The sequence below is a fragment of the Neoarius graeffei genome, chromosome 24, assembly GCF_027579695.1.
Source record: "Neoarius graeffei isolate fNeoGra1 chromosome 24, fNeoGra1.pri, whole genome shotgun sequence".
Classification (NCBI taxonomy): Eukaryota; Metazoa; Chordata; class Actinopteri; order Siluriformes; family Ariidae; genus Neoarius; species Neoarius graeffei.
The window spans coordinates 59473392-59498488 of NC_083592.1; the positions used below are offsets into that span (position 1 = coordinate 59473392).

Sequence of the window (25097 nt, forward strand, 5' to 3'; positions counted from 1 at the left end):
GGAAGGATCGGGAAATGACCTCGGGCCAGAATCAAACCCGGGTCCCCAGACCCATGGCACGGCGCCCCATCCACCTGAGCCACGACGCCCCCATGTTAGAACTTTAATATACTAGCTCTGCACCTGGAATTCCCTTCCACTTAAAAGAGATCCCATCCTCGTCGTCACTGTAATATATCTGGACTAATCTTACACTGTTAATATACCCATAACAGCTAAAGATGACTGAGGCCAACTTCCACACGTCTGCACCTCTTTATTGCAACTCTCAGACTGACACACACAGGCAACATCCGGGCATTACTGCATAACAATCACCACTAAATGGCTGTGTTTAACTACCAATAAAACAGAAAGGTCTAACTAAGCAGTTATAATATCAATATATTACAATTAATAACATCATTAATAACATCGTTAATAACCTCATTAATGTCATTAATAACAATTAATAACGTCATTAATAACATCATTAATAATGTCACTTCACACAGAGCTACTGATCATTTAAACCTTTTAACAGCTGATCTTTCTTCACAAACATTCATCTCAGCATTCATCTCAGCATGTGTGGTGTGTTGTGTGGTGGTGTGTTCTGTGGTGTGTAGTTCTGTGGTGTTGTGGTGTAGTTCTGTGGTGGTGTTGTGGTGTGTGGTGCTGTTGTGTGGTGGTGGTGTATGTTGTTGTGGTGTTGTGTGGTGTGTTGTGGTGTTGTGTGGTGTTGTTGTGGTGTGTTGTTGTGGTGGTGTGTGGTGGTGTTGTGGTGTGTTGTTTGTTGTCTTGTGTTGGGTGGTGTTGTCTTGTGTTGTGTGGTGTTGTGGTGTGTTGTTTGTTGTGTTGTGTTGGGTGGTGTTGTGTGGCGGTGTTGTCTTGTGGGGTGCTGTTGTGTTGTATTGTGTTGTGTTGTTGTTGTGTGGTGGTGTGTTGTTGTGGTGTTGTGTTGTTGTGGTGTATTGTTTGTTGTGTTGTGTGGTGCTGTGTTGCGTTGTGGTGGTGTGTTGTGTGTCATTGTGGTGTTGTTTTGTTGTGTGGTGTGGTGTGTTGCTGTGTGGTGGTGTTGTGTTGTGGTGTTGTGTGTTGCGATGTGTTTGTTGTGTTGTGTGTTGTTGTGCTGTGTGGTGGTGTGCTTTTGTGGTGTGTTGTGGTGGTGTTGTGTGGTGGTGTATTGTGTGGTGTTGTGTGGTGGTGCTGGTGTGTTGTGATGTGTTGTGTGGTAGTGTTGTGTGGTGTGTATTGTGTTGTGTGTTGTTGTGGTGTGTTGTTGTGTGGTGGTGTTATGTTGTGTGGTGTTGTGGTGTGTTGTGGTGTTGTGTGTTGATGTGTTTGTTGTGTTGTGTGGTGGTGTGCTTTTGTGGTGTGTTGTGGTGGTGTTGTGTTGTGGTGGTGTATTGTGTGGTTGTGTATTGTGTGGTGTTGTGTGGTGGTGCTGGTGTGTTGGGATGTGTTGTGTTGTGGTGTTTTGTGGTGGTGTTGTGTGGTGTGTATTGTGTTGTGTGGTGTTGTGGTGTGTTGTGGTGTTATGTTGTGTGGTGTTGTGGTGTGTTTCTTGTGTTGTGTGGTGGTGTGCTATTGTGGTGTGTTGTGTGGTAGTGTTGTGTGGTGTTGTGTTGGTGTTGGTGTGTTGTGGTGGTGTTGTGGTTGTGGTGTTGTTGTGTGATGGTCTTGCGGTGTGTTGTGTTGTGGTGATTTGTTGTGTTGTTGTGTGGTGGTGTTGTGGTGTGTTGTAGTTGTGTTGCTGTGTGGTGTTGTTGTGTTGTGTTGTTGTGTTGCATGGTGTGGTGGTGTGGTGTTGTGTGGTGGTGGTGGTGTGTTGTGTGGTGTTGTTGTGTGGTGGTGTTTGTGTTGTTGTGGTGTGTTGTAGTGTTGTGTGGTGGTGCTGTGTGGTTGTGGTGGTGTTGTGTGGTTGTGGTGGTGGTGGTGTGTTGTGTTGCTGTGTGGTGTTGTGTGGTGGTGGTGTGTTGTGTGTATTGTGTTGCTGTGTGGTGTTGTTGTGTTGTGTGGTGGTGTTGGGTAGTGTGGTGGTGTTGTGTGGTGGTGTTATGTGGTGTCCGGTGGTGTTGTGTTTTGTGGTGGTGATTTGTTGTGTTGTGTGTATTGTGTTGCTGTGTGGTGGTGTTGTGTTGTGTGGTGGTGATGTGTTGTGTGGTGGTGTTCTGGTGTGTTGTAGTTGTGTTGCTGTGTGGTGTGGTGGTGTTGTGTGTATTGTGTTGCTATGTCGTGTTGTTGTGTTGTGTGGTGGTGTTGTGTGTTGTTGTGTTGTGTGTTGTTGTTGTGTTATGTGGTGTTGTTTGTGCTGGTGTTGTGTTGTGGTGTTGTGGGGTGGTGTTGTGTTTTGTGGTGGTGTTGTGTGGTGTGGTGTTGCGTGGTGTTGTGTGGTGGTGTGTTGCGTGGTGGTGTGGTGTGTTGTGTGGTGGTGTGGTGTGTTGTGTGGTGATGTGTTGTGTGGTGTTGTTGTTTGTGGTGTGTGGTATGTTGTGGTGTTGTGATGTGGTGGTGTGTAGTGGTGTTGTGTTGTTGTGTGTTGCTGTGTGGTGTGGTGTTGCGTGGTGTTGTGTGGTGGTGTGTTGCGTGGTGGTGTGGTGTGTTGTGTGGTGATGTGTTGTGTGGTGGTATTGTGTGGTGTGTATTGTGTTGTTGTGTGCTGGTGTTGTGTTGCAGAGTGTTGTTGTGTGTTGTGGTGTTGGTGTTGTGTGCTGTTGTGTTGTTGTGTGCTGGTGTTGTGTTGTGTGCTGTTGTGTTGCTGTGTGCTGTTGCGTTGTGTGGTGTTGTGTTGGTGTGTCGTGGTGTGTGGTGTTGTTGTGTGGTGGTGTGTTGTGTTGTGATGTGTGGTGGTGCTAGTGTGTTGGGATGTGTTGTGTTGTTTTGTGGTGGTGTTGTGATGTTGTGAGGTGTGTATTGTGTTGTGATGTGTTGTTGTGGTGTGGTGGGGTGTGTTGTTGTGGTGTGTTGTGGTTTGGTGGTGTGTTGTTGTGGTGTTGAGTGCTGTTATGTTGTGTGGTGGTGTTGTGTTGTTGTGTGTTGTTGTTGTGTGGTGGTGTGGTGTGTTGATGTGGTGCTGTTGTGTGATGGTGTAGTGTGGTGGTGTGTTGTGTGGTGGTGTGTTGTTGTGGTGGTGTGGCGTGGGGTGGTGTGTTGTTGTGGTGTGTTGTGTGGTGGTGTGCTGTTGTGTGGTGGTGTGTGTTGTGGTGTGGTTGTAGTGTGGTGGAGTGTTGTGTGGTGTGTTGTGGTGTTGTGTGGTGGTGTTGTAGTGTGGTGGTGTATTGTTTTGTGGTGTTGTGTTGTGTGGTGTGTTGTTGTGGTGGTGTGTTGTGGTGCTGTGCTGTGTTGTTGTGTGGTGCTGGTGTGTTGTGGTGGTGTTGTGTGTTGTTGTGGTGGTGTGTTGTTGTTGTGGTGTTGTTGTGGTGTGTTGTTGTTGTGTGGTGGTGTTGTGATGTGTGGTGGTGTGTGGTGTTGTTGTGGTGGTGGTGTGTTGTGTTGTTGTGTGGTGTGTTGGTGTTGTTTGTGGTGTGTTGTGGTGTGTGTTGTTGTGGTGGTGTTGTGTTGTGGTGGTGTGTTGTGTGTTGTTGTGGTGCTGTGTTGTGTGGTGGTGGTGTTGTTGTGTGGTGTGTTGTTGTGGTGGTGTGTTGTGTGGTGGTGGTGTTGTTGTGTGGTGGTGTTGTGATGTGTGGTGGTGTGTGGTGTTGTTGTGGTGGTGTGTTGGTGTTGTGTGTTGTTGTGTGGTGTGTTGTTGTGCTGTTGTGTTGTGTGTTGTTGTGGTGGTGTGTTGTTGTGGTGCTGTGTTGTGTGGTGGTAGTGGTGTGTTGTGTTGTCTGGTGTGTTGTTGTGTGGGTTTGTTGTTGTGGTGTGGTGTGTTGTTGTTGTTGTTGTTGTTGTGTGGGTTTGTTGTTGTGGTGTGGTGTGTTGTTGTTGTTGTTGTTATGGTGATGCGCAGCTGCTCCTCTCGGTCCGTCTCGCGCTCGGTTCCCGGATGTCGGTTCCTCAGTTGAACACTCGGTGCGGTTTCATGTTTAAAGGAAGCACCGCGTCACACTGAACAAACCGGAAGTGGATTAAGCAAAAACAAAACAGAAGGTAAAGTTTAATAACATTTATTTTATATTGTATTTTCTGTCATTAATAATGTTTGTGTTTTGTTTTAATTTTTTGTTTGTGTGTAAAAATGTTTCATTTCCTACATTAGCATTAGCAGCTGTAAGCTAACAGGAAACACTGTTTGAATATTCGCTAGCAAGTGAGCTCGAGCTGCTGTGTGTGTTTATTCCTCTTCTTTTCATAAATATTTAGATAATTAGCGTTAAATCCTGTCAGATAAAGAGCAGAGTTGATGCTGTCTGGAGATGGTATTTATTCGGAACTGTGGAGTTTTGGTTTAGCTTCGGGAACTTGTTTCATGCTAGCTGACTGGTTTAGCATCGACTTCAGTTCCCTCACTCACTCCCTCCCTCCCTCCCTCCCTCACCACAGCAGAGTCGCCTTCAAACACTTCATAATCATTCACATTTAACTTTAATCTTATCCTGGGAAAAGTCCTGCAGGAATAAAATGCCTTGTTTTGATTGTTCATGTCAAGAATAGCCTGTAAGAGTGTTGATATTTTTGTAAAGTTATTGTTTCAAAAGAAGTAAACTTTTCTCAGAATTATTTTTGATTTGTTATTTTACAGCATTGTTGTTGTTGACAGTCTGTTTGTTTGTGCTGAGTCCATGAATGTTTTTGATCTGTGAGGCTGGTCTGATCTCGGTGTCCTGTAGGTTTATTGTATTTGTGTTAAATCACTTCTTCACACATTCAAGGTGTAAAACAGATGTGTATCTGATCCACAGCTCTGTTCCGAGGAATCCTGCCTGCTGCTGTTTCATCCAAAATCAACTGGAGTGACACTTTTTAAATTTCTGTAATACGCGTCATATCAATATAAAACCATCACATCTCATCAGAAGCAGCTGATTGGATTTTACTTTTTAATTTTGTAGTGATGAAGTAATTTATTTTGTCAAAGTATTATCTCTCATAACACCATTATTTTTAAAGGCAACATTTATCAGAGTTTGATATAAAACCTCGCATCATGGTATTGAGGATGATTTCTGTGATATGATGATGAGGATCATGATGTAATGTTTGTTATAGCACCGTTCTTACTGTACAGTATTTAACAATTATTCACCAAAGGTGAAGTGAATATTGGTGAAGAATAATCGAAACGAGGTCAAGGTTATTATTCACCGATATTCACTGAGCCTGAGGTGGATAATTGTTTTAATATTAATACACAGGTGATTATTTCTAAAAATCCAATATTTAAAAAAAATAATTTATTTCAGTCTTCAAAATCTTCATGAAAATGTAATAACTTTGCAGTGCAGACTTGTCACTTTTCCACGCTGAGTCACATAAAATACTTTGTTTTGAAATTGGTAAAATAAATCCCAATTCCACCTTCCCTTTGAATAGTTTTAGACCAAACCTCGAAGCATCTTTAGTGCTTTTAGGAACAGTGTTTTCTTTCATCATTTGTAATCCTTCCTCACTTATGGTGATGAAGTGATTGGCCGCCATTTTGCAGAGTCACTCGAGGCGATTATCAAGAAATAGTCTGAATCTCTCGACCAATCAGCACGCACGAGTTCCCATAATCACCTGTGTGATTATAGAAACTGCTAATACTAAATATAAAATAATACTAATAGACAGACAGACTGACTAATAGGAAAGATGGGTGGATAGGAAGGGTAGACAGACCTACGAATACAACAGACAGACAGGTAGAATGGACACGCAAACAGATAGGATGGATCAAGTAAACAGACAGAAAGGTGTACTGTTGATGAACAGATAGGAAGGACATGGATGGATGGACAGATGAGAGAGGAAAGATGAACAGATAGGAGAGGGAGAGTTAATTAAAAGTAACGCAGGTACTTGTTAGAAGTTAGACATGCATATATACACTGTGTGTGTTGCGTGTGGGTTTTTTTATTTTTAAATTTTTCCCTTTAGCTCTGTAATTCCGTGTTATCTCTCTTGCGCTTTCAACACAGTTTTGAGCAGAAACCGAAATCCCACCGTGGATTGAGATTCACAGTGTGTTGAGTATCGTAGTCGAGTGTATGAGTGGTGTGATTGTTCCTGTAGATGAGTTGATGTGTGGAGACGGAGAGAGCAGAGAGAAGGATGGAGAGAGCGGATGGTGCGAGTGTGGAGCAGCAGGCATGGGGGAAACTGGTCCGAGTCGGAGCCTCAGCAGAATCAGCGCTCACTCTGTTACTTGTTAATAAAGAGTGTACAGTGGGCCGGAGGAAAGGTGAGTGTGTGACTGTTACTCTCATCATGTATCATACTTCATTATTACTCTCACACTATACTATTACTGTCCCGTTTCATCACACTGCATGATTTACTACATTGTTACATGGTGTAGTAATTAATATCCCATAATCAGACTGTACATTCACCATCTCTTCTCATACTTCACTACCACTGTCCCACATCACACTGTACTCTCCTTCACCTCACATCACTAAACCAACCCGTACTATACTCTTACTACACCATATAATCACTTGCTATTACTAACCCTCATCATGCTCCACTTTTACAATACTGTATAATGATGTAGTATTAATATCCTACTTAATCATACTCGTATCTTATTATTACAATCCCAACCCATACTACAGTTTTACTATCCATTGTTGTCATACTAAAGCATTCCCCCTTCATCCTACTGTACTTTACATATCACCACACCATACTCTCCTAATTCAGCACCTCATCTTTACTGTACCGTATCATACTGTGTCATTGTATGACATCATACTATACTTCTGGGATGCCAAATCTTCATAGTATACTGTTGTATGTTATCCAGCATTATACTGTACAATAATTCTCACCATAATCCTATACTTTAAATTACAGTGTTACTGTTCCCCAAACATACTGCAGCTGTCTTACTTCACTATACTGTACTGCTGCTATCCCACTTCATCATACTATACTATTACTAAAGCACCTTGTACTTCTGCTATACTACTTCACACTGCTCGTACACGCTTACTGTCCCGCTGCATCTTACTATACGGTTACTGTCCCACATCATACTGTACTTCATCTTACTGCACTGTTGCCATCCTGCCTCATGCTGTACCACTTCACTGAGCTCATGTTCTCATTGTTTACTCTCCTGTTCATCATTATACTTTACTATAAAACTTCATGGTGGACTGTTACTCTCCCACCCCCCGGCGTACTGTTCCCATCTCATACTGAGCTCGTGGTCTCCAACATACTCCAACACTCCACTCTTACTTTACCACTTCATCATCATACTCCATCATTACTTTCCTGTAGTACAGTTTATAGTATTAGAACTTTGAAGAGTGTGGGAACGTCTTTGATCTTTTTAAGTATTTTTGATAAATGCTGATGAGGCAGCCTATTTCCCCCAGAACCTCACAATCTCTCTGAAGCTGTGTCTGGACTTTATTCAGCACCTTCTTGAGCTCTAAATCTCGAGAAAGCCCAGCGCCGATGACAAAAGCAGTGTATAGAGCTCATGCGTGTCGAATATTAAGTAGGGTATTGTGTCTGTCTGCTCCTAAAGCACTTTAATGTCTGATTCCCAGCATGCTGTGAGCTTTTATTCACTTCATACATTTACTCCTTTATTACCATACAGCTCTCTTTATTTATTAATTTATACATTTTTATTGTAAAGTAAACAAAAATAATCCCTTAGATTTACAGTATTGGGGAGCAGCAAATGTACAACACGGTCTGTAATATTTTAGAATTAATATAGGTTATCTGTTCTATCTCAAAGGAAATGGCTTTATATAATACATTTATAGTAGTAGTAATAATAATAAGAGGCCTGACCAATATGATAATGCATCAGTATTGTAATAAATTCAGTTTTGAGCTATTGTGACAATTTTATCCATTTTGCTTTTACCAAATTCTCTTGTTTTTATTCTAACAATAAAATAATTAAAATATTAAAATTACATTTAAAAATATTTTTCCTTTAAAGGGCACATCTTGGGTAAATTCAGGAGTAAGATCAATGTAATTCTCCTATTTTATATTAAACTTTTGGTCAAATATCTGTCACATTTTGCGTTTTGTGCAATTTATTTACCTTGCGCAATACCAGAAAAATTCAGTTGAAATCGAGCCATTTGAGGCGAATTGGTCCACCTCTGAAAAAACTTGGCATTTGAATTTCCCGGCAAACGTTGATTTTCATGACGTCACGTACGGGACGCCTCCCTCTGAATCCTATGTCGGCGCCGGTTTGTTTATGAGGAAACGACCTGGTAGTTTTCTGCAAATTTCTTCAACGTTATCACGTAATTATTAAAATGGTTAACAGATGTATTGTAGGAGGGTGTAGCAACACCAATCTTGATGGGATTAGTACTCATCGTTTTCCAAAAGAACGGACAGTGAGAGAGAAATGGTCTACACAGGCTGTGCACTGAGACCGCGCAAAGCTCGCGCAGCCTGCTGGCACTTCCGCAGGTGACGTCATGAATCTGGCTCCAGATTCCCTTGGGATTTTTCCAGACGCATTTTGTTATTTTATTTTTTTCTGCTGTAGACAGATGGCCTTGTGCAAAATTACCCTTCTGGATGAGTGTGTAAAGGGACATACTTTCATATAAAAAAAAACGAAATTGGTCCAGGATATGCACTTTAAGGGTTAAGTCATTTTGTGTTTATTTTTCAATAAAAAAGCAAATTATTTTAACATCCATCCATTCATCCATCTTCTACCGCTTATCCGGGTCGCGGGGGTAGTAGCCTAAGCAGAGCAGCCCAGACTTCCCTCTCCCCGGCCACCTCCACCAGCTCTTCCGGGGGAATACCGAGGTGTTCCCAGGCCAGCCGAGAGATACAATCTCTCCAGCATGTCCTGAGTCTGCCTCGAGGTCTCCTCCCAGTGGGGCATGCCCAGAAAACCTCCCTTGGGAGGTGTCCAGGGGGCATCCTAACAAGGTGCCCAAACCACCTCAACTGACTCCTTTCGATGTGGAGGAGCAGTGGTTCTACTCTGAGTCTCTCCCGAATGACCAAGCTTCTCACCCTGTCTCTAAGGGAGAGCCCAGCCACCCTGCGGAGAAAACTCATTTCTACCGCTTGTATCCGCGATCTCATTCTTTTGGTCACTACCCATAGCTCGTGACCATAGGTGAGAGTGGGAACGTAGATGGACCAGTAAATTGAGAGATTTGCCTTTTGGCTCAGCTCTCCCTTTGCCACAACAGACCAGTTTAGCGTCCGCATCACTGCTGACGCTGACCCGATCCTTCTGTGCAACTCCCGCTCCCCCTTACCCTCACTCGTGAACAAAACCCCAAGATACTTAAACTCCTCCACTTTAGGTAGCAACTCCCCCCTGACCTGGAGTAGGCACTCCACCTGTTTCCGGCTGAGCGCCATGGCCACAGACTTGGAGGTGCTGATCCTCATCCCAGCTGCTTCGCACTCAGCTGCAAACAAGTCCCGGCGCATGCTGTAAGTCACAGATTGATGAAGCCAACAGGACCACTTCATCCACAAAAAGCAGAGACGTGATCCTGATGCCACCAAACCAGACACCCTCCGCCCCTTGGTTGCGCCTAGAAATTCTGTCCATAAAAGTTATGAACAGAACCGGTGACAAAGGACAGCCCTGGCGGAGTCCAACATGCACCGGGAACGAGTCCGGCTTACTGCCAGCAATGCGAACCAAACTCCTGCTCCAGTCATACAGGGACCGAATGACCTGCAGTAGTGGGCCCTGAACCCCATACTCCTGAAGTACCCCCCCACAGGGCACCATGAGGGACATGGTTGTAAGCCTTCTCCAGGTCCACAAAACACATGTAGACTGATTGGGCAAACTCCCATGCACCCTCCAGTACCCTTGCAAGGGTAAAGAGCTGGTCCAGTGTTCCACGACCAGGATGAAAACCGCATTGTTCCTCCTGAATCCAAGGTTTGACTATCAACCGGACTCTCCTCTCCAGCACCCCAGCATAGGCTTTCCCAGGGAGGCTGAGAAGTGTGATCCCCCTATAGTTGGAACACACTCTCTAGTCCCCTTTTTTAAAAAGGGGGACCACCACCCCAGTTTGCCAATCCAGAGGCACTGTCCCTGACCTCCACGCAATGTTGAAGAGGTGTGTCAGCCAAGACAGCCCAACAACATCCAGTGCCTTCAGGAACTCGGGACGAATCTCATCCACCCCCGGAGCCTGGCCACCAAGGAGCTTTTTAACCACCTTGGCAACCTCAGCCCCTGTGATAGGCGAGTCCTCCCAAGCACCCTCAGACTCTGCATTCTCCTCGGACAATGTGAAGGTGGGATTGAGTAGATCCTCAAAGTATTCTTTCCACCATTGGATGATGTCCCCAGTTGAGGTCAACAGCACTCCATCCTCACTGTAAACAGTAGGGACAGAGCACTGTTTTCCTTTCCTGAGCCACCGGATGGTTTGCCAGAATCTCTTTGAGGTTGACCGGAAGTCACTTTCCATGGCCTCTCCGAACTTCTCCCACACCCGAGTTTTTGCTTCAGTGACTGCCAGAGCCGCATTCCGCTTGGTCCATTGGTATCTGTCAGCTGCCTCTGGAGACCCACAGGCTAATCAAGCCCAATAGCACTCCTTCTTCAGCTTGACACCACAACAGGCACCAACAACCTTGCAGCCACAGCTCTGCATGGCCGCTTCAGCAATGGAGGTGCGGAACATGGTCCACTCAGACTCAATGTCCCCATCCTGCAGTTGAAGCTCTGACGGATGTGACGGTTGAAGATCCGATGGACGGGAGCCTCTGCTAGATGTTCCCAGCATACCCTCACTACTCGTTTTGGGCCTGCCCGGTCTGTCCGGCCTCCTCCCCCACCATCTGATCCAGCTCGCCACCAGGTAGTAATCAGTTGACAATTCTGCTCCTCTTTTCATCCGAGTGTCCAAGACATATGGTCGTAGATCAGATGAAATGACTACGTAGTCAATCATTGATCTGCAGCTTAGGGTGTCCTTGTTCCATGTGCACTTATGGGCACCCTTATGCTCGAACATGGTGTTCGTTATGGCCAAACCGTGCATGGCACAAAAGTCCAACAACTGAACACCACTCGGGTTCAGATCAGGCAGGCCGTTCCTCCCAATCACACCCCTCCAGGTCTCATTGGCATTGCCCACGTGAGCATTGAAGTCCCCCAGTAAAACAATGACGTCCCCTCATGGTGCACTGTCTAGCACCCCACTCAAGGACTCCAAGAAGGCTGGGTCCTCTGAACTACCATTTGGTGCATAAGCGCAAATGATAGTCAGCGACTGTTCCCCAACCCGAAGGCACAGGGAAACGACCCTCTCATTCACTGGGGAGAATGCCAATGTTAGCGCGCCAAGCTGGGGGGCTACCAATAGCCCCATCTCTGCCCGGCACCACTCACCCTTGGCAACTCCACCATAGAAGAGAGTCCAACCCCTCTCCAGGAAATTGGTTCCAGAGCCCAACTATATCTAGTCGGTACCACTCAACCTCACGTACAAGCTCCGGCTCCTTTCCCACCAGAGAGGTGACATTCCATGTTCCAAAAGCCAGTTTTGTCAGCTGGGGATCAGTATGCCAGGGCCTCCTCCTTTGGCTGCCACCCAATCCACAGTGCACTGGACCCTTACGGCACCTCCTGCGGGTGGTGGGTCCACAGGAGAGTGGTTCTGTGTTGCTCATTCGGGCTGGACCCGGCCAGGCCCCACGGATATAGGCCTGACCACCAAGCGTTCGCCGACGAGCTCCTCCCCCAGGCCTGGCTCCAGGGTGGGGCCCCGGTATCCCTGGTCCGGGTGAGGGTACTCGGATACCTGTTTTTTCTTTCATAAGGGTCCTTTTTGAACCGCTCTTCGTCTGACCTCTCATCTAGGACCTGTTTGCCTTGGGAGACCCTACCAGGGGCAATTGCCCCGACAACATAGCTCCCAGAATCCCTGAGGCACTCAAACCCCTCCACCATGTTAAGGTGACAATTCAAGGAGGGGAATTATTTTAACATGCTTTATAAAATGAAGAAGAAACCTTTATTCATCACATGCACACTTCAAGCACAGTGAAATTCATCCTCTGCATTTAACCCATCTGAAGCAGTGAACACATGCATGCGCGCGCACACACACACAGAACAGTGGGCAGCCACATCAGAGCGCCTGGGGAGCAGTCAGGGGTCAGGTACCTCGCTCAAGGGCACCTCAGCCCAAGGCCGCCCCACGTTAATCTAACTGCATGTCTTTGGACTGTGGGGGAAACCGGAGCACCCGGAGGAAACCCACGCAGACACGGGGAGAACATGCAAACTCCACACAGAAAGGCCCTCGCCGGCCACTGGGTTCAAACCCGGACCTTCTTGCTGTGAGGCGACCGTGCTAACCACTACACCACTGTGCCACCTAAAATATTATTGTAGTCTTATTTAAATATTATTTTTAATTTCGTTAATTAAATTTATTAATATTATAAATGTGCTTCACTTAGCTGAATAAGCTCATCAGATTTGTTTGAAATGTGTTTTAAAAGTTAGTGTAAATTATTTTTCATTAATTTATTTGTTTTTTAAATTTTAGCTATAATTAATTTTTTATTACTCATTATTTATGACACTGTGTGTAATTTTAATATACAATAATGTACTTATTCTTAAGGTGAGAATACAAGTTGTTTTTTATTATAATAAATAAATGAATGAATGAATGAATGTTGTGTTTGCAGGCTGTGATTTGTCGTTTCCCGCCAATAAACTGGTCTCAGGTGATCACTGTAAAATCACACAGGATCGGGAGTCAGGACGGGTGTGGCTTGAGGACACCAGGTGAGACACTGCGTGACCAAGTTACTGAAGTTGATTATTTTCCTGTAACAGCATGTCCCCAGGTGTTTTTTAATAAAACCTTCTGACCAATCAGAATTCAGTAGTGATGTACAGAGACTTTAATGAACTTGAGTTAATTAAAATCAGTTCATCTGTTTTGAAATCACATTAAATGAAATAAAGTGTTTGTTAATTAGTTTTTGTTTGCTTGTTTACTTTAGCACTAATGGGACGGTAATAAACATGTCCAAACTGGTGAAGAAACAGAGCCACTTACTGCAGGACGGTGACGTTATCTACTTCGTGTACAGGAAGAGTGAACCAGAGCAGAGTAAGACGCTGCACTTGTTTTCATTCCTGTTCCTAACACACACTCCTGCAAGTCCCCTTCGCCAAGTCCCCTTCGCCAAGTCCCCTTCGCCAAGTCCCCTTCATGACTGTTGGAATGAAACATGGTGATTCAGAACATCACCTGGTGGAATGAAAATCAGCATTTATACACCATGTAGTTTTGCAGTGTGGCTGTGTGATATGATGATGTAATATCCATATTAAATAAAGTATATTTAATATTTAATTTTGTAAAAATTAATAATATTTAATTAAAAATAAGTTTATTTTGTTTTCCCCCCTCTGGCAGTTTGTTAGCAAACCTACAGTATATACTGTATATATTGTGTATTGTAAAAGACTTTAAAGAACGCTGAAATATTTTTGTCCCATCGTGTCCCATTTTGCACTTTGGAAACTTGGTTGGTTTGTTTGTTTCAGACATTGCGTATGTGTATCACTTGATCACACCTGAACACTCAGACTCTCAGGATACTGAAGGTGAGTTAACAAGTGCATTTATGTCCAACAACGTCTAATTTATTTCCTCACTTATCAAACACTACTTCCTGTCTTTTGTCAAATGGTATTTTCCAAAGAGGAGATGTGTTCTGATTGGCTGAGAGCGGACAGGATGGCGTTAATATCTGGTGGAAGTGATCAAGGAGTTGCAAGAGACTGAGGGATTAAATCATTTAGGGGGAAAAAGACAAGACATGAGGGAGGTGTGTGTGTGTGTGTGTGTGTGTAAAAGCTGCTGTTGTAATTATAAAGACTGTCCTGTTGCTCATCTCAGGACTGATTCTGTACACACACTCGCTGCTGTTAGGCTTTACTCCTCTACACCTGTACACTGTAATATAATCCACTTTCACAGAGAAGAGGATGGCTTCTGCTTGGAGTCTGGTTCCTCTCAAGGTTTCTCTCGTGCGTCCTCTCTGGTTCACTCAGATCTAAATCTAAACCTGGGTTTCTGTAAAGCTGTGCTGTGATCCTGTCTGCTATTAAAGTGCTTTTATAAATAAACTGGAACTGAAGGCAGGTTTAAGTGAGTGGTGTAACATTATGGGATTTGATTTTAAAGGCTGTGGAGTGAGTAAGTGATTAGTGCGAACACGGCGTGTCCTGCAGAGGACAGTTCCGGTTTCTATGTTGGGTTTGGTTTATTTATTTGTTTTTGTTTGTTTGCTTGTTTGTAATGTGTTCAGAGCTGATGGAGAGAATCGATCCGGACGTTGATCCTGCTCCAGTGGAACCGGTTACACTCCCATTCATACCGCAGGAGATGAAGATCCAGCCTGGCTTCGAGGAATCTCAGCCCTCTACTTCCTACAACATCGCTGAGCCGACCACACACACTCACACACACACTCTCATAGGAACAGGTCAGACTCAAAACACACACACACGCGCGCGCACAAGGTTTTCAGATGAAAACAAAGGGTTAAGTACAACCCCGATTCCAAAAAAGTTGGGACAAAGTACAAATTGTAAATAAAAACGGAATGCAATAATTTACAAATCTCAAAAACTGATATTGTATTCACAATAGAACATAGACAACATATCAAATGTCGAAAGTGAGACATTTTGAAATTTCATGCCAAATATTGGCTCATTTGAAATTTCATGACAGCAACACATCTCAAAAAAGTTGGGACAGGGGCAATAAGAGGCTGGAAAAGTTAAAGGGACAAAAAAGGAACAGCTGGAGGACCAAATTGCAACTCATTAGGTCAATTGGCAATAGGTCATTAACATGACTGGGTATAAAAAGAGCATCTTGGAGTGGCAGCGGCTCTCAGAAGTAAAGATGGGAAGAGGATCACCAATCCCCCTAATTCTGCGCCGACAAATAGTGGAGCAATATCAGAAAGGAGTTCGACAGTGTAAAATTGCAAAGAGTTTGAACATATCATCATCTACAGTGCATAATATCATCAAAAGATTCAGAGAATCTGGAAGAATCTCTGTGCGTAAGGGTCAAGGCCGGAAAACCATACCGGGTGCCCGTGATCTTCGGGCCCTTAGACGGCACTGCATCACATACAGGCATGCTTCTGTATTGGAAATCACAAAATGGGCTCAGGAATATTTCCAGAGAACATTATCTGTGAACACAATTCACCGTGCCATCCGCCATCGCCAGCTAAAACTCTATAGTTCAAAGAAGAAGCCGTATCTAAACACGATCCAGAAGCGCAGACGTCTTCTCTGGGCCAAGGCTCATTTAAAATGGACTGTGGCAAAGTGGAAAACTGTTCTGTGGTCAGACGAATCAAAATGTGAAGTTCTTTATGGAAATCAGGGACGCCGTGTCATTCGGACTAAAGAGGAGAAGGACGACCCGAGTTGTTCTCAGCGCTCAGTTCAGAAGCCTGCATCTCTGATGGTATGGGGTTGCATTAGTGCGTGTGGCATGGGCAGCTTACACATCTGGAAAGACACCATCAATGCTGAAAGGTATATCCAGGTTCTAGAGCAGGGGTGGGCAAACTTTTTGGCTCAGGGGCCACATTGACTTTTGAAATTTGCCAGGCGGGCCGGGCCAACACCAAATTCATACATATCGAACATAAACCGGAAAAGCTTTAGTGTTATTGTAAGGCCTTCACTGACAGAGACCCAAATGCAGATCAGATTGACATTTATTTTAGTTCTCAGTCAACAAAGGCAGAGCAGAAAAATGCTTGCAGTTCAATAGATTGGCACTGGATCCATCCAGAAAAGTAATACACACACACGTGACAGTAAGAAAAGTAGCACACTTAATTCTTAAATTACATCTTTGAGCTGCCAGGATGAGTAGGATGCCAGTGTATTTGTATATTTGTATCATTTTATACATACAACTAAATTGCATATCATTAAATTGAACTAAATTACATATCAGTACATATCATTTTTGTACATTTCACTGAACTCGTAGATTTACACCTGAGTGTTTTTTGGTTTTTTTAACCATCCACTTCCAGCCTGCCAGTACAACCAACCACCATTAGTAGGAGAGGTACCACACCATGCCAACATGTTTGCAGTTCAACAGTTTGGGTACCACACCATGCCAACATGTTTGCAGTTCAGTGGTTTGGCACTGGATCCATCCAGCCCACAAAATCAAACAAAACGGCTCAAGAAAGCAAAAAACTCCAAACTGGTTTTCAGGTTCAAAGTCACTCACTGAAATATTTCCAGTCCTCAAAAAATCAAAACACAGGTTCCAAACAGGTTTTCATATTCCAAAAGGCCACTCATAGATCAGAATAACCTCCACAGGCAAAAGTCCAGGAACAGATACAAGCAGAAGCAAGGTCAGCTGCTCATAATACACCTATAATAGCAGACAGGGACATAAATGAGTTAATACTCACATTCACTCAGCAACTGCTGCGCTGTATTCGTCTGTGCTTGCGCTGACTGGTTGTTAGCATAATTAGCATGCTTGGAGGAAAAGTGCCGTTTGATGTTATATTCCTTTAAAACTGCAACGGTTTCTTTGCAAATAAGGCATACAGCCTTTGATCGGACTTCAGCAAAAAAATATTTAGTTGTCCATTCTTTATTGAACACCCTGCACTCACTGTCCACTTTTCTTTTTTGAGGACCACTCATTGTAAAGTTTTATCCTGTGTTCTCGAGATAATCAGTGGCACGGGCGCCAGAATGACTTCCATGGCACGCGCTGCACCACTCTGCAAATGTAATCTCGCGTGAATACGACTGACTGGAAAGACGGATCTCTAGAACACCTGTCTACGTGATAGCACTGACGCTTATAGTTTATAGATCTGCTCAATCGCATTTATATGATTGTCTTCCGCGGGCCGGATTAAAAACGCCAACGGGCCGGATGTGGCCCGCGGGCCGTAGTTTGCCCACCTCTGTTCTAGAGCAACATATGCTCCCATCCAGACGACGTCTCTTTCAGGGAAGACCTTGCATTTTCCAACATGACAATGCCAAACCACATACTGCATCAGTTACAGCATCATGGCTGCGTAGAAGAAGGGTCCGGGTACTGAACTGGCCAGCCTGCAGTCCAGATCTTTCACCCATAGAAAACATTTGGCGCATCATAAAATGGAAGATATGACAAAAAAGACCTAAGACAGTTGAGCAACTAGAATCCTACATTAGACAAGAATGGGTTAACATTCCTATCCCTAAACTTGAGCAACTTGTCTCCTCAGTCCCCAGACGTTTACAGACTGTTGTAAAGAGAAAAGGGGATGTCTCACAGTGGGAAACATGGCCTTGTCCCAACTTTTTTGAGATGTGTTGTTGTCATGAAATTTAAAATCACCTAATTTTTCTCTTTAAATGATACATTTTCTCAGTTTAAACATTTGATATGTCATCTATGTTCTATTCTGAATAAAATATGGAATTTTGAAACTTCCACATCATTGCATTCCGTTTTTATTTACAATTTGTACTTTGTCCCAACTTTTTTGGAATCAGGGTTGTACAGCCCTGAAGAGAAAAAGGGAAATAATCCTCTCCTTTGTCCTGCAGGTTTTAGTGACGTGAGATCAGCGCAGTCCTCAGTGAAGCGTATGGATGGAGAGAGTGAGACAGAGGAGTGTGTACAGCCAGACAGGAAGAGACAGAAAACAGGTGAGTATGACCTCAAATAAACTGGATACAAAAATTCCTTTTTCCACAAATGAAGCAAAAATGTGTTTGACATCATCTTTAGTCTTGCAGCAGGACACTGAGGCTAATGAGGCTAACGCAGCTTTGAGCCTCCAGTTTAACATCCTGCTGTGTCTCATACATGTATCCGGCCATTTACAGGTCACTAAAGACATGCATCATGTTTGTGCCGTTTGATTGAGGGAGAAAAAGAAATGCACAAATTTACCTGTGTGTGAGAACTACACTGTGTGTATTTAAATTTTTTTTCCTTTTCACTAGTGTGAAATATTTCCACTGTTTTTCCCCTGTTTCGCACTAATAGAAGATCCTTGCACGGTTTATTCCGCTGTGGGTGAATCCAGCGCTCCAGCAGCTCCTCCTAAATCAGGGAAAGATGGAGGAGAAGGAAGCAAAACGGATAAAATGGAGGAATCCCTCACCTGCATCATCTGTCAGGATCTGCTACACGACTGCGTCAGGTGACCTTCATCTCCGAGTTGTAGTGTGAAGTTACACTTCGGCATGAGTTTGACAATTAAAAGGTGTGTGTGTGTGTGTGTGTGTGTGTGTGTGTGTGTGTGTAGTCTGCAGCCCTGTATGCACACGTTCTGTGCAGCGTGTTACTCTGGGTGGATGGAACGTTCCTCTCTCTGTCCCACTTGTCGCTGTCCTGTGGAGAGAATCCGCAAAAACCACATCCTCAACAACCTGGTGGAGGCGTACCTGCTCCAGCACCCCGGTACACACACACACACACACACACACACACACACACAGACAATAAGAGAGAATCTGACTGACTCCATTTCTCTCTAAATATTAACTGTAAAAGTTTGTATCCCCCATGATACTAAAAATCTACTCCAGTGTATTTATATTATTTATCAGTCACTTAACTGTGTGTGTGAGACAGAGAAGTGCCGCAGTGAGGAGGACGTGCGCAGCATGGACGCTCGTAATAAGATCACTCAGGACATGCTGCAGCCCAAAGTGGAGCGATATTTCTCCGATGAAGAAGGAAGTTCTGATTATCTGTTCGAGCTCTCTGATAACGACAGTGACATGTCGGATCTCAGGTCACGAATAACACGCTAGTTTATATAATTACGTTCTCTTTACGTTTACTGAAAATAAAATAAAGTGGAGTTTGTGTTCAAGCTGCTGAATGTTGTGGTGTTGTATCTGTCTGTAGTCAGCCATACATGACATGCAGGCAGTGTCCAGGATATAAAAAGGACTTTAGCCCCGCCCCCTGGATCTGCGGCTCCACCAGCGAGACGGCACCGACACCTGGAGACAGACCGTCCACGTCCTCAGATACCTGCACAGGTAGCGACACGGGATTGTACGGCTCATACGTGAATGTCAGGGCCATAGGGTTAACGGTGATGGCAGAGAACTCGGATTCTAGGAGGTGTGGTTTTGGAAGTCATGTGATAGACGACCTTGAGTTAATAAAGGCAGAGCTGAGATTAAATCTGATCGACCGATCACAAACTTCATCTTTCTTTTCATTTCTCTTTTTCATAAGTAAGCTCAATCACTTCATGGTCATCTTATAAAATTTGAATTTGTGATTGACAAATCAGATGGAACTTAAGCTCCGCCCTCATTAACCTGGATGCCTGGGACAGTTACAGGTCTTTAATCGACCCTCTGTTCTCTTTCACTCCCAGAAGCTCAGGGGTTCACGTGTCCCCCTCAAGGCAGTCACCTGATCTGTACCTGCTGTTTACAGCCAATGCCTGATCGGAGGGCGGAGCATGTTGGCACAAACCCCTCCCCCCAGCACTGTGAGTGGCCTATCCACCTGTCAGTCAGTCTAACACACACACCATTACAGCACTTGTATTAAGCATGTGGTCTTATTAAACTGCATTAGTATTCTGTGAATGCCTAAAGAGCACTGTGATTGGGTGCTTTACTTCACTTCCTGTTCCTCCTCAGGTTTGGTGTGTCAGAGGCCGTTCTGTCACCTGTATTGGGGCTGCCAGCGAGTCGGGTGTCAGGGCTGCTTGGCACGGTTTAGCGGTAAGTCTCTGATTGATGATTTTAATAATATAATGATGTCATTTTTATTTGCAAATTAAATTGATTTTAAAAATTATACTCTCTAATTGAACTTTTATACATGACAGGCTATATATTCATTTATTATTTTTTAAAACTCTACATATATGGTTGTTGTCGTTAGTATTTTTATCGCAACTCTTATGTGACAGATCTGAATCTGACTGATAAATGTCTGGACGGTGTCCTCAACAACAATCACTACGAGTCTGAAATCCTGCAGGTAAAACTAATAAACACATCAGTGCTTTATTTATTTATTTGAATTTTACATTTATTATACAATTTCTGTAACATTAACAGACTTTATTTTTCTAAAATGAACAGGATTAGATTCAGTGAATTTGTTTGCAATATTCCACATTGATTTTAGTACATTCATCTAAAACTTTCTACAACAAATTAATAAATTTAAAGCTGTATATTTTTCACAGAATTTCCTCAATGCTTGAGAACATGTACAGCCTTAAATTTATGAATCTGAACACAGGCCACGACACAGGCTGGTGAATTTTCAAACCCATGTACAGTATATTTAGCTTTCATCCATCTGACAAATTTATTTAAGGTTCATTTTATAATTTCAGACTTTAATATATTATAAATACTGTATAAAGTTAATCTTTGTTTTGTGTTGTCAGAATTATTTGAGCTCCAAAGGAAAGACGTGGAAGGAGATGCTGCAGGAGGCGCTACAGAGCACACAGCAAGACCTCTACCACCTTTCAGGTAAAATACACACTTCGCCTTGTACACACACACAAACACGCACTCAGCCTCCTATTCAGCAAAAGGTAAGAATAAGAATAGTCATGTATTAAAATATAAAATGTAAAACAATAACTTTAAGTCAACAAACTGTTTCATTGAGCTCGCTGTGTGATGCATTCTGGGTAAAGACAGACATTTTCCTATTCAGGACTAAATTACAGCAACGTTAATGGGACAAACACTAAACTACAGTACACCAGTAGAGGGTGTTAGATCATTGTTTTAATTATGTGTATAAAAATAATAAATTAGTTGTAGTAATATTTGAGATGTTTTACCGTTCCAGTTTACAGAGTGTCTCTAGGTGTGTTGGAGTTAGTATCAGGCTGGAGTTGTGTATTATTTGGCTGATATTTTTAATGTTCAGTGAGAGAGTGGATGCTTAAGGGGAATAATCTCACTGTGTGTGTGTTTGTGTCAGATTACCGTATCAATGGGAACTCCTTCCTGTGTTACTGCTGTGGACTTCGCTTCTTTAAAGAGCTTGCGTACTCTTACAGAGCTAACATTCCTCCTGCTGAGCTACCAGGTACACACTCTCTCTCTCTCTTTTTTCCTGTTGAATGTTATGAACTGAATGCTCGTGTCTCTCTCTCTCTCTCTCTCTCTCTCTCTCAGCTGCAGTGACGGTGAGACCAGATTGTTATTGGGGTTGTAACTGCAGAACACAAATCAAAGCTCACCACGCCATGTAAGAGTCTCTATTATTAGTAGTAGTAGTAGTAGTTAAGGGTGTTTTTTTTTTGTAAAAGTATTAGCCCTCTTCCTGATTTGTGTTGTCATAGATCTTTAGAGGATTAATTTAAAACCTGGTGGTTTAGGGTGACAGTGTATTCTTCCTAAACTTTTTTTCTTTTCTTCTTTTTGTTCTAAATAACACAATTGTGAGATTTTAAAAACAGACGAACAAGATTTGTGTAATTCTTAATTGTACCAGTAGAGGGAGACAGAATTAATAAACTACTTTGAATTCCAACAAAATCAGTTGTGTAATTATATACATAGATGTTATTTACCAGCTGGGAGGTCCGTATGGTGAAATAGCGTGACCGAGGTCTTGAAAGTACTGACTGAGGGGGCCGAGGTCAGTATTCAAGGCCGAGGTCACGGTATTTCACCATACGGACCGACCTTAAGCTGATAAATAATATATATATATTTTTTTTTTTCTTTACCAAATTCTAACAGAAAACGAGAGCACCCCAAAGGGAAAACCGAGCCGAGACGCCATTTTGAATCCTCATTCACGGCTGTAATGCAAATGGCTTCCTCCTCGGTATACAAGTGCACTTCCATGGCAGGAAGAAAACTACATTTTGCCGCCTATGTCGTCCCCTATTTATACAAATAGGAGTCATTCAGGATTCAGCCATGTTTTTGCTCGGCGTTAGCAACAGTTACAGGTTTTTAGCTTTCTCCGAAAATGTTTTATTTCTTCTTCCTCAGGGGAGTAAAACTCGCTTTCGCTGTGAACACTGTCGTTATTGCTATCCATGCTGTAAAAATATGATGTTTGATAATCTTATTAAAAAAAAAAGATAAATGTTGACAAAAAATTCTACTGTTTGTTGTGAACGAGCGAGTCGCCTGGGGTCCGTATCGTAGGATACGGACCCGCTCGACAGCCAATCAGAGCACAGGGTTTGATGGAAACCGCACCACGAAAAAAATGGATGTTATTTTAATAGATATATAATTATTTATGCATTTTTTTTTTTTCTCCTCATTTTTCAGGAAATTTAACCACATATGTGAGCAGACACGCTTTAAGAACTGAGGTTGTCCTCTGGATGGTGAAGTCACAGCTTTGGATTTAATTTTTTTAAACCTAATTAATAATCTTGGTGTTACAATATGCAAATTCAATCAGTTTGAGGGCAAAGAAACTGATGTTGCTTTGTAATAGATATAGTTTTGATGTTAATCTGCACTTTCTGTGTGAGTGTGTGTGTGTGTGAGAGATCAGAATTCAGTTTAAAATCAGATGAAATGAGCAATCGGGACTGTACTGTACCGTAGCGTACTGGACTGTGACTGTTGAAGATGGAGCTGCCATTAATCAAACACTTAAACGTTGTGCCTAATTAGTATATGCTGGTTTAATATATTATCTCTTCAGTATCAGTTATGTTGATAATTAATGCTAATATCTTGTTGCTTGTTTTCTCCTTTGAGATTCTGCTTTGCTGTATTGTTGTTCCTCATGATGATGTGAGTTAAGCATCGTGGGTAACGTGGTGTTTATCGCTCAGAAATCTGTTACCGGCTTCCTGTCTGAATCTTGAGCTTCCACTGGACTTTTTTTTTTTTTTTTTTGCTGTAGCTAAGTATTTCTGTGCACATTTTGTCCATATTATCACTTTTTAATACTGGTGTTAGACAAATTTCTGTCTCACACACATGCGTGTGTACACACTTGCTGTCTAATCTATCCTATGCATGAGAAAAGACTAAAACAGTCTGATAAGACGCACGAACACACCGCTGCACATTACTATCACCTCAATCAGCTGCTGCTTTCACTTTTCCTGCTCCGGAGACAAAAACCGATGCAGGTCGCCATATTTAATCATTATTTCCACTTTGACTCTTTATTAAGGGCTATTAGGAGTCAATGATTAACCCATGTCTCTGCTTTGGACAGCTGTGTGTTCATTAAAAAGCCATTCTAATCAAGGATTTTGTAATTATGATGTACAGAGATACGACAGGAGTCACTAACCACCAGTGTGTCCTAAATGTGCACTAAATTTGGAGTATAGCTGGAGTATCCTAGTGTGTGATAAAACAGAAAATAACCACTCTAACAGTTATGAATATTTTAATAATTATGGCTGGCTGCAGGAACAGCAACAACAAACAGAAATAAATCTGTGATAAATAAATGGTGCTGCAATAATACACTGTCGTGAGAATGGAATATGATGACGCGTGTTTTACTCATGAGGTGAGAGTCGAACCTCGTACTGTACAATTACACTGACACACATCATCCTGTACTGTCCCACAATATAATGCTGTTATTATTCCACAATATATGATAAGTCACTGTTACTCTTCCACAACCTTACACTGTTAATTACATCATACTGTACTGTTACGATGCCATGCTGTGCACCACACGACACTTTTACTCTCAGCCACTCTCACCTCAGCCTCGTGTTCTGCCGACTGTACCAGCCTGGAGTTTTCAGCCAGAGTATCATGACAGGAAACAGCTATTAGTTCACGCACAAGTAGCACAGATTTATTTTCAGTCTGCTGGAGCACGCCTGTAGCCATCTGTACGCCGGCTCTGTAGTGTTGTGAAGATATGAGATATTAGTGGTTATTTTTAATAATCCTGGATTTACTTAAAGCTTCATTAAAAAGTTCAAGTGAATAATATTTTGCTGATGACAAATTGAGAACCCGTTGCATTATCAGTAAAACCAATCAATCATTTTTAGATATGTGACCCTTTTTAAACAATTTTCAGCCAAATTCTAACCTTTACTTTTGCGCTCATGTTGCACTTGAGAAGCCACAAACTCTAGTCAGTGAAACACTTTGAGGCCTTACGCAGTCAATCATAAAACAAACTGGAGTATGTGTCTTCATGTGTTTGTGTTGTGCTATAGGCAGCAATACAGCTCTAAAATGAGACCTATAATATTGTAGTTTATGGTATTTGTAAATATCAGGAAGAATAAAAACATCCACGACATTATTAGAGAGAGACTTCTGTAATCCTCAAGTTACTAAGAGAGAATCCACCACTTTTCTGACACTATTAACGTCCTTATTTTGACATCTTGGGTAGGAGTTTAAATTGGTCATTATTTGTTTTCGCCCTTTTATAATGTAATAAATTGGTTACGTGTGCATGATAATTGATTAAAGGCCGCAATGGGCATCAGTTCAGGCCCATTCAGGATGCTTGAGTCATGCTGAAGCACCTGTTTGGGATTTAACCTAACTTCAGAAACTGCTTTGTATTATATGAAGGAAATTGTTCACATTAAAATGACATTTTATACACTTATCTTGTAAAGTCTTGCTCTTGTTCTACCTCAGCCAAGCTGAAGCAATGGGTTGAAAACAAATAAACTATGCTTTATGTGTTCAGTAATTAATTTTCTGATTCTGTAAACACACATTGTGAGTTAAAGGCCTTTTGGACATGTAGTGCCTCTGTGTATTAGCAGTTGCTAAAAGACTAATGTTCTGTCAAAATCTAAAAAAATTGTTTACTGCAATAATAAAGTGCATCAAATGTTATAAAATAAAAGAATGTCTGTGTAAAGAATGAAACTGAAGACAGTTTGTGGAATACAGTGTTTTTCTTGATTACAATCCCAAACTAAAATATTACTACACTCCCACTTCATCACAATGTCATGTCTCACTCTCAAGTCATACTATACGATTACTAAACCACATCATG

At 42.6% G+C, this 25097-nt stretch overlaps 1 protein-coding gene across 4 annotated transcripts; it reads left to right on the forward strand.

The window, feature by feature from the left end:
• The first annotated feature begins 3921 nt into the window (after positions 1-3921).
• chfr (checkpoint with forkhead and ring finger domains, E3 ubiquitin protein ligase) lies at positions 3922-24782 on the forward strand. 4 transcript variants are annotated; one of them, XM_060907563.1, is made up of 19 exons: positions 3928-4071; positions 4824-4894; positions 6136-6304; positions 12763-12862; positions 13084-13193; positions 13634-13693; positions 14401-14577; positions 17708-17809; positions 18153-18309; positions 18415-18569; positions 18744-18906; positions 19023-19159; positions 19507-19623; positions 19778-19861; positions 20053-20123; positions 20542-20629; positions 21093-21200; positions 21290-21362; positions 22406-24782. In XM_060907563.1, exons 3-19 carry the CDS (start codon positions 6175-6177, stop codon positions 22446-22448), a joined length of 1875 nt encoding a protein of 624 aa, XP_060763546.1. In that variant the 5' UTR covers positions 3928-4071; positions 4824-4894; positions 6136-6174; the 3' UTR covers positions 22449-24782. The 4 variants fall into 4 exon arrangements, with proteins under 4 accessions (XP_060763548.1, XP_060763546.1, XP_060763545.1 ...); XM_060907565.1 differs by lacking the exon at positions 4824-4894 and having other exon boundaries at positions 3922-4071; positions 19510-19623; XM_060907562.1 differs by lacking the exon at positions 4824-4894 and having other exon boundaries at positions 3931-4071.
• The last annotated feature ends 315 nt before the right edge of the window (positions 24783-25097 follow it).

Excerpts from the sequence above, each read along its gene's own strand:
- chfr (XM_060907563.1), top strand. The coding sequence starts at position 6,175 with ATGGAGAGAGCGGATGGTGCGAGTGTGGAGCAGCAGGCATGGGGGAAA. Across the intron at positions 14,578-17,707 it reads ACACACTCTCATAGGAACAG|GTTTTAGTGACGTGAGATCA; the intron begins GTCAGACTCAAA and ends TTTGTCCTGCAG. Across the intron at positions 19,160-19,506 it reads GTCCTCAGATACCTGCACAG|AAGCTCAGGGGTTCACGTGT; the intron begins GTAGCGACACGG and ends TTTCACTCCCAG.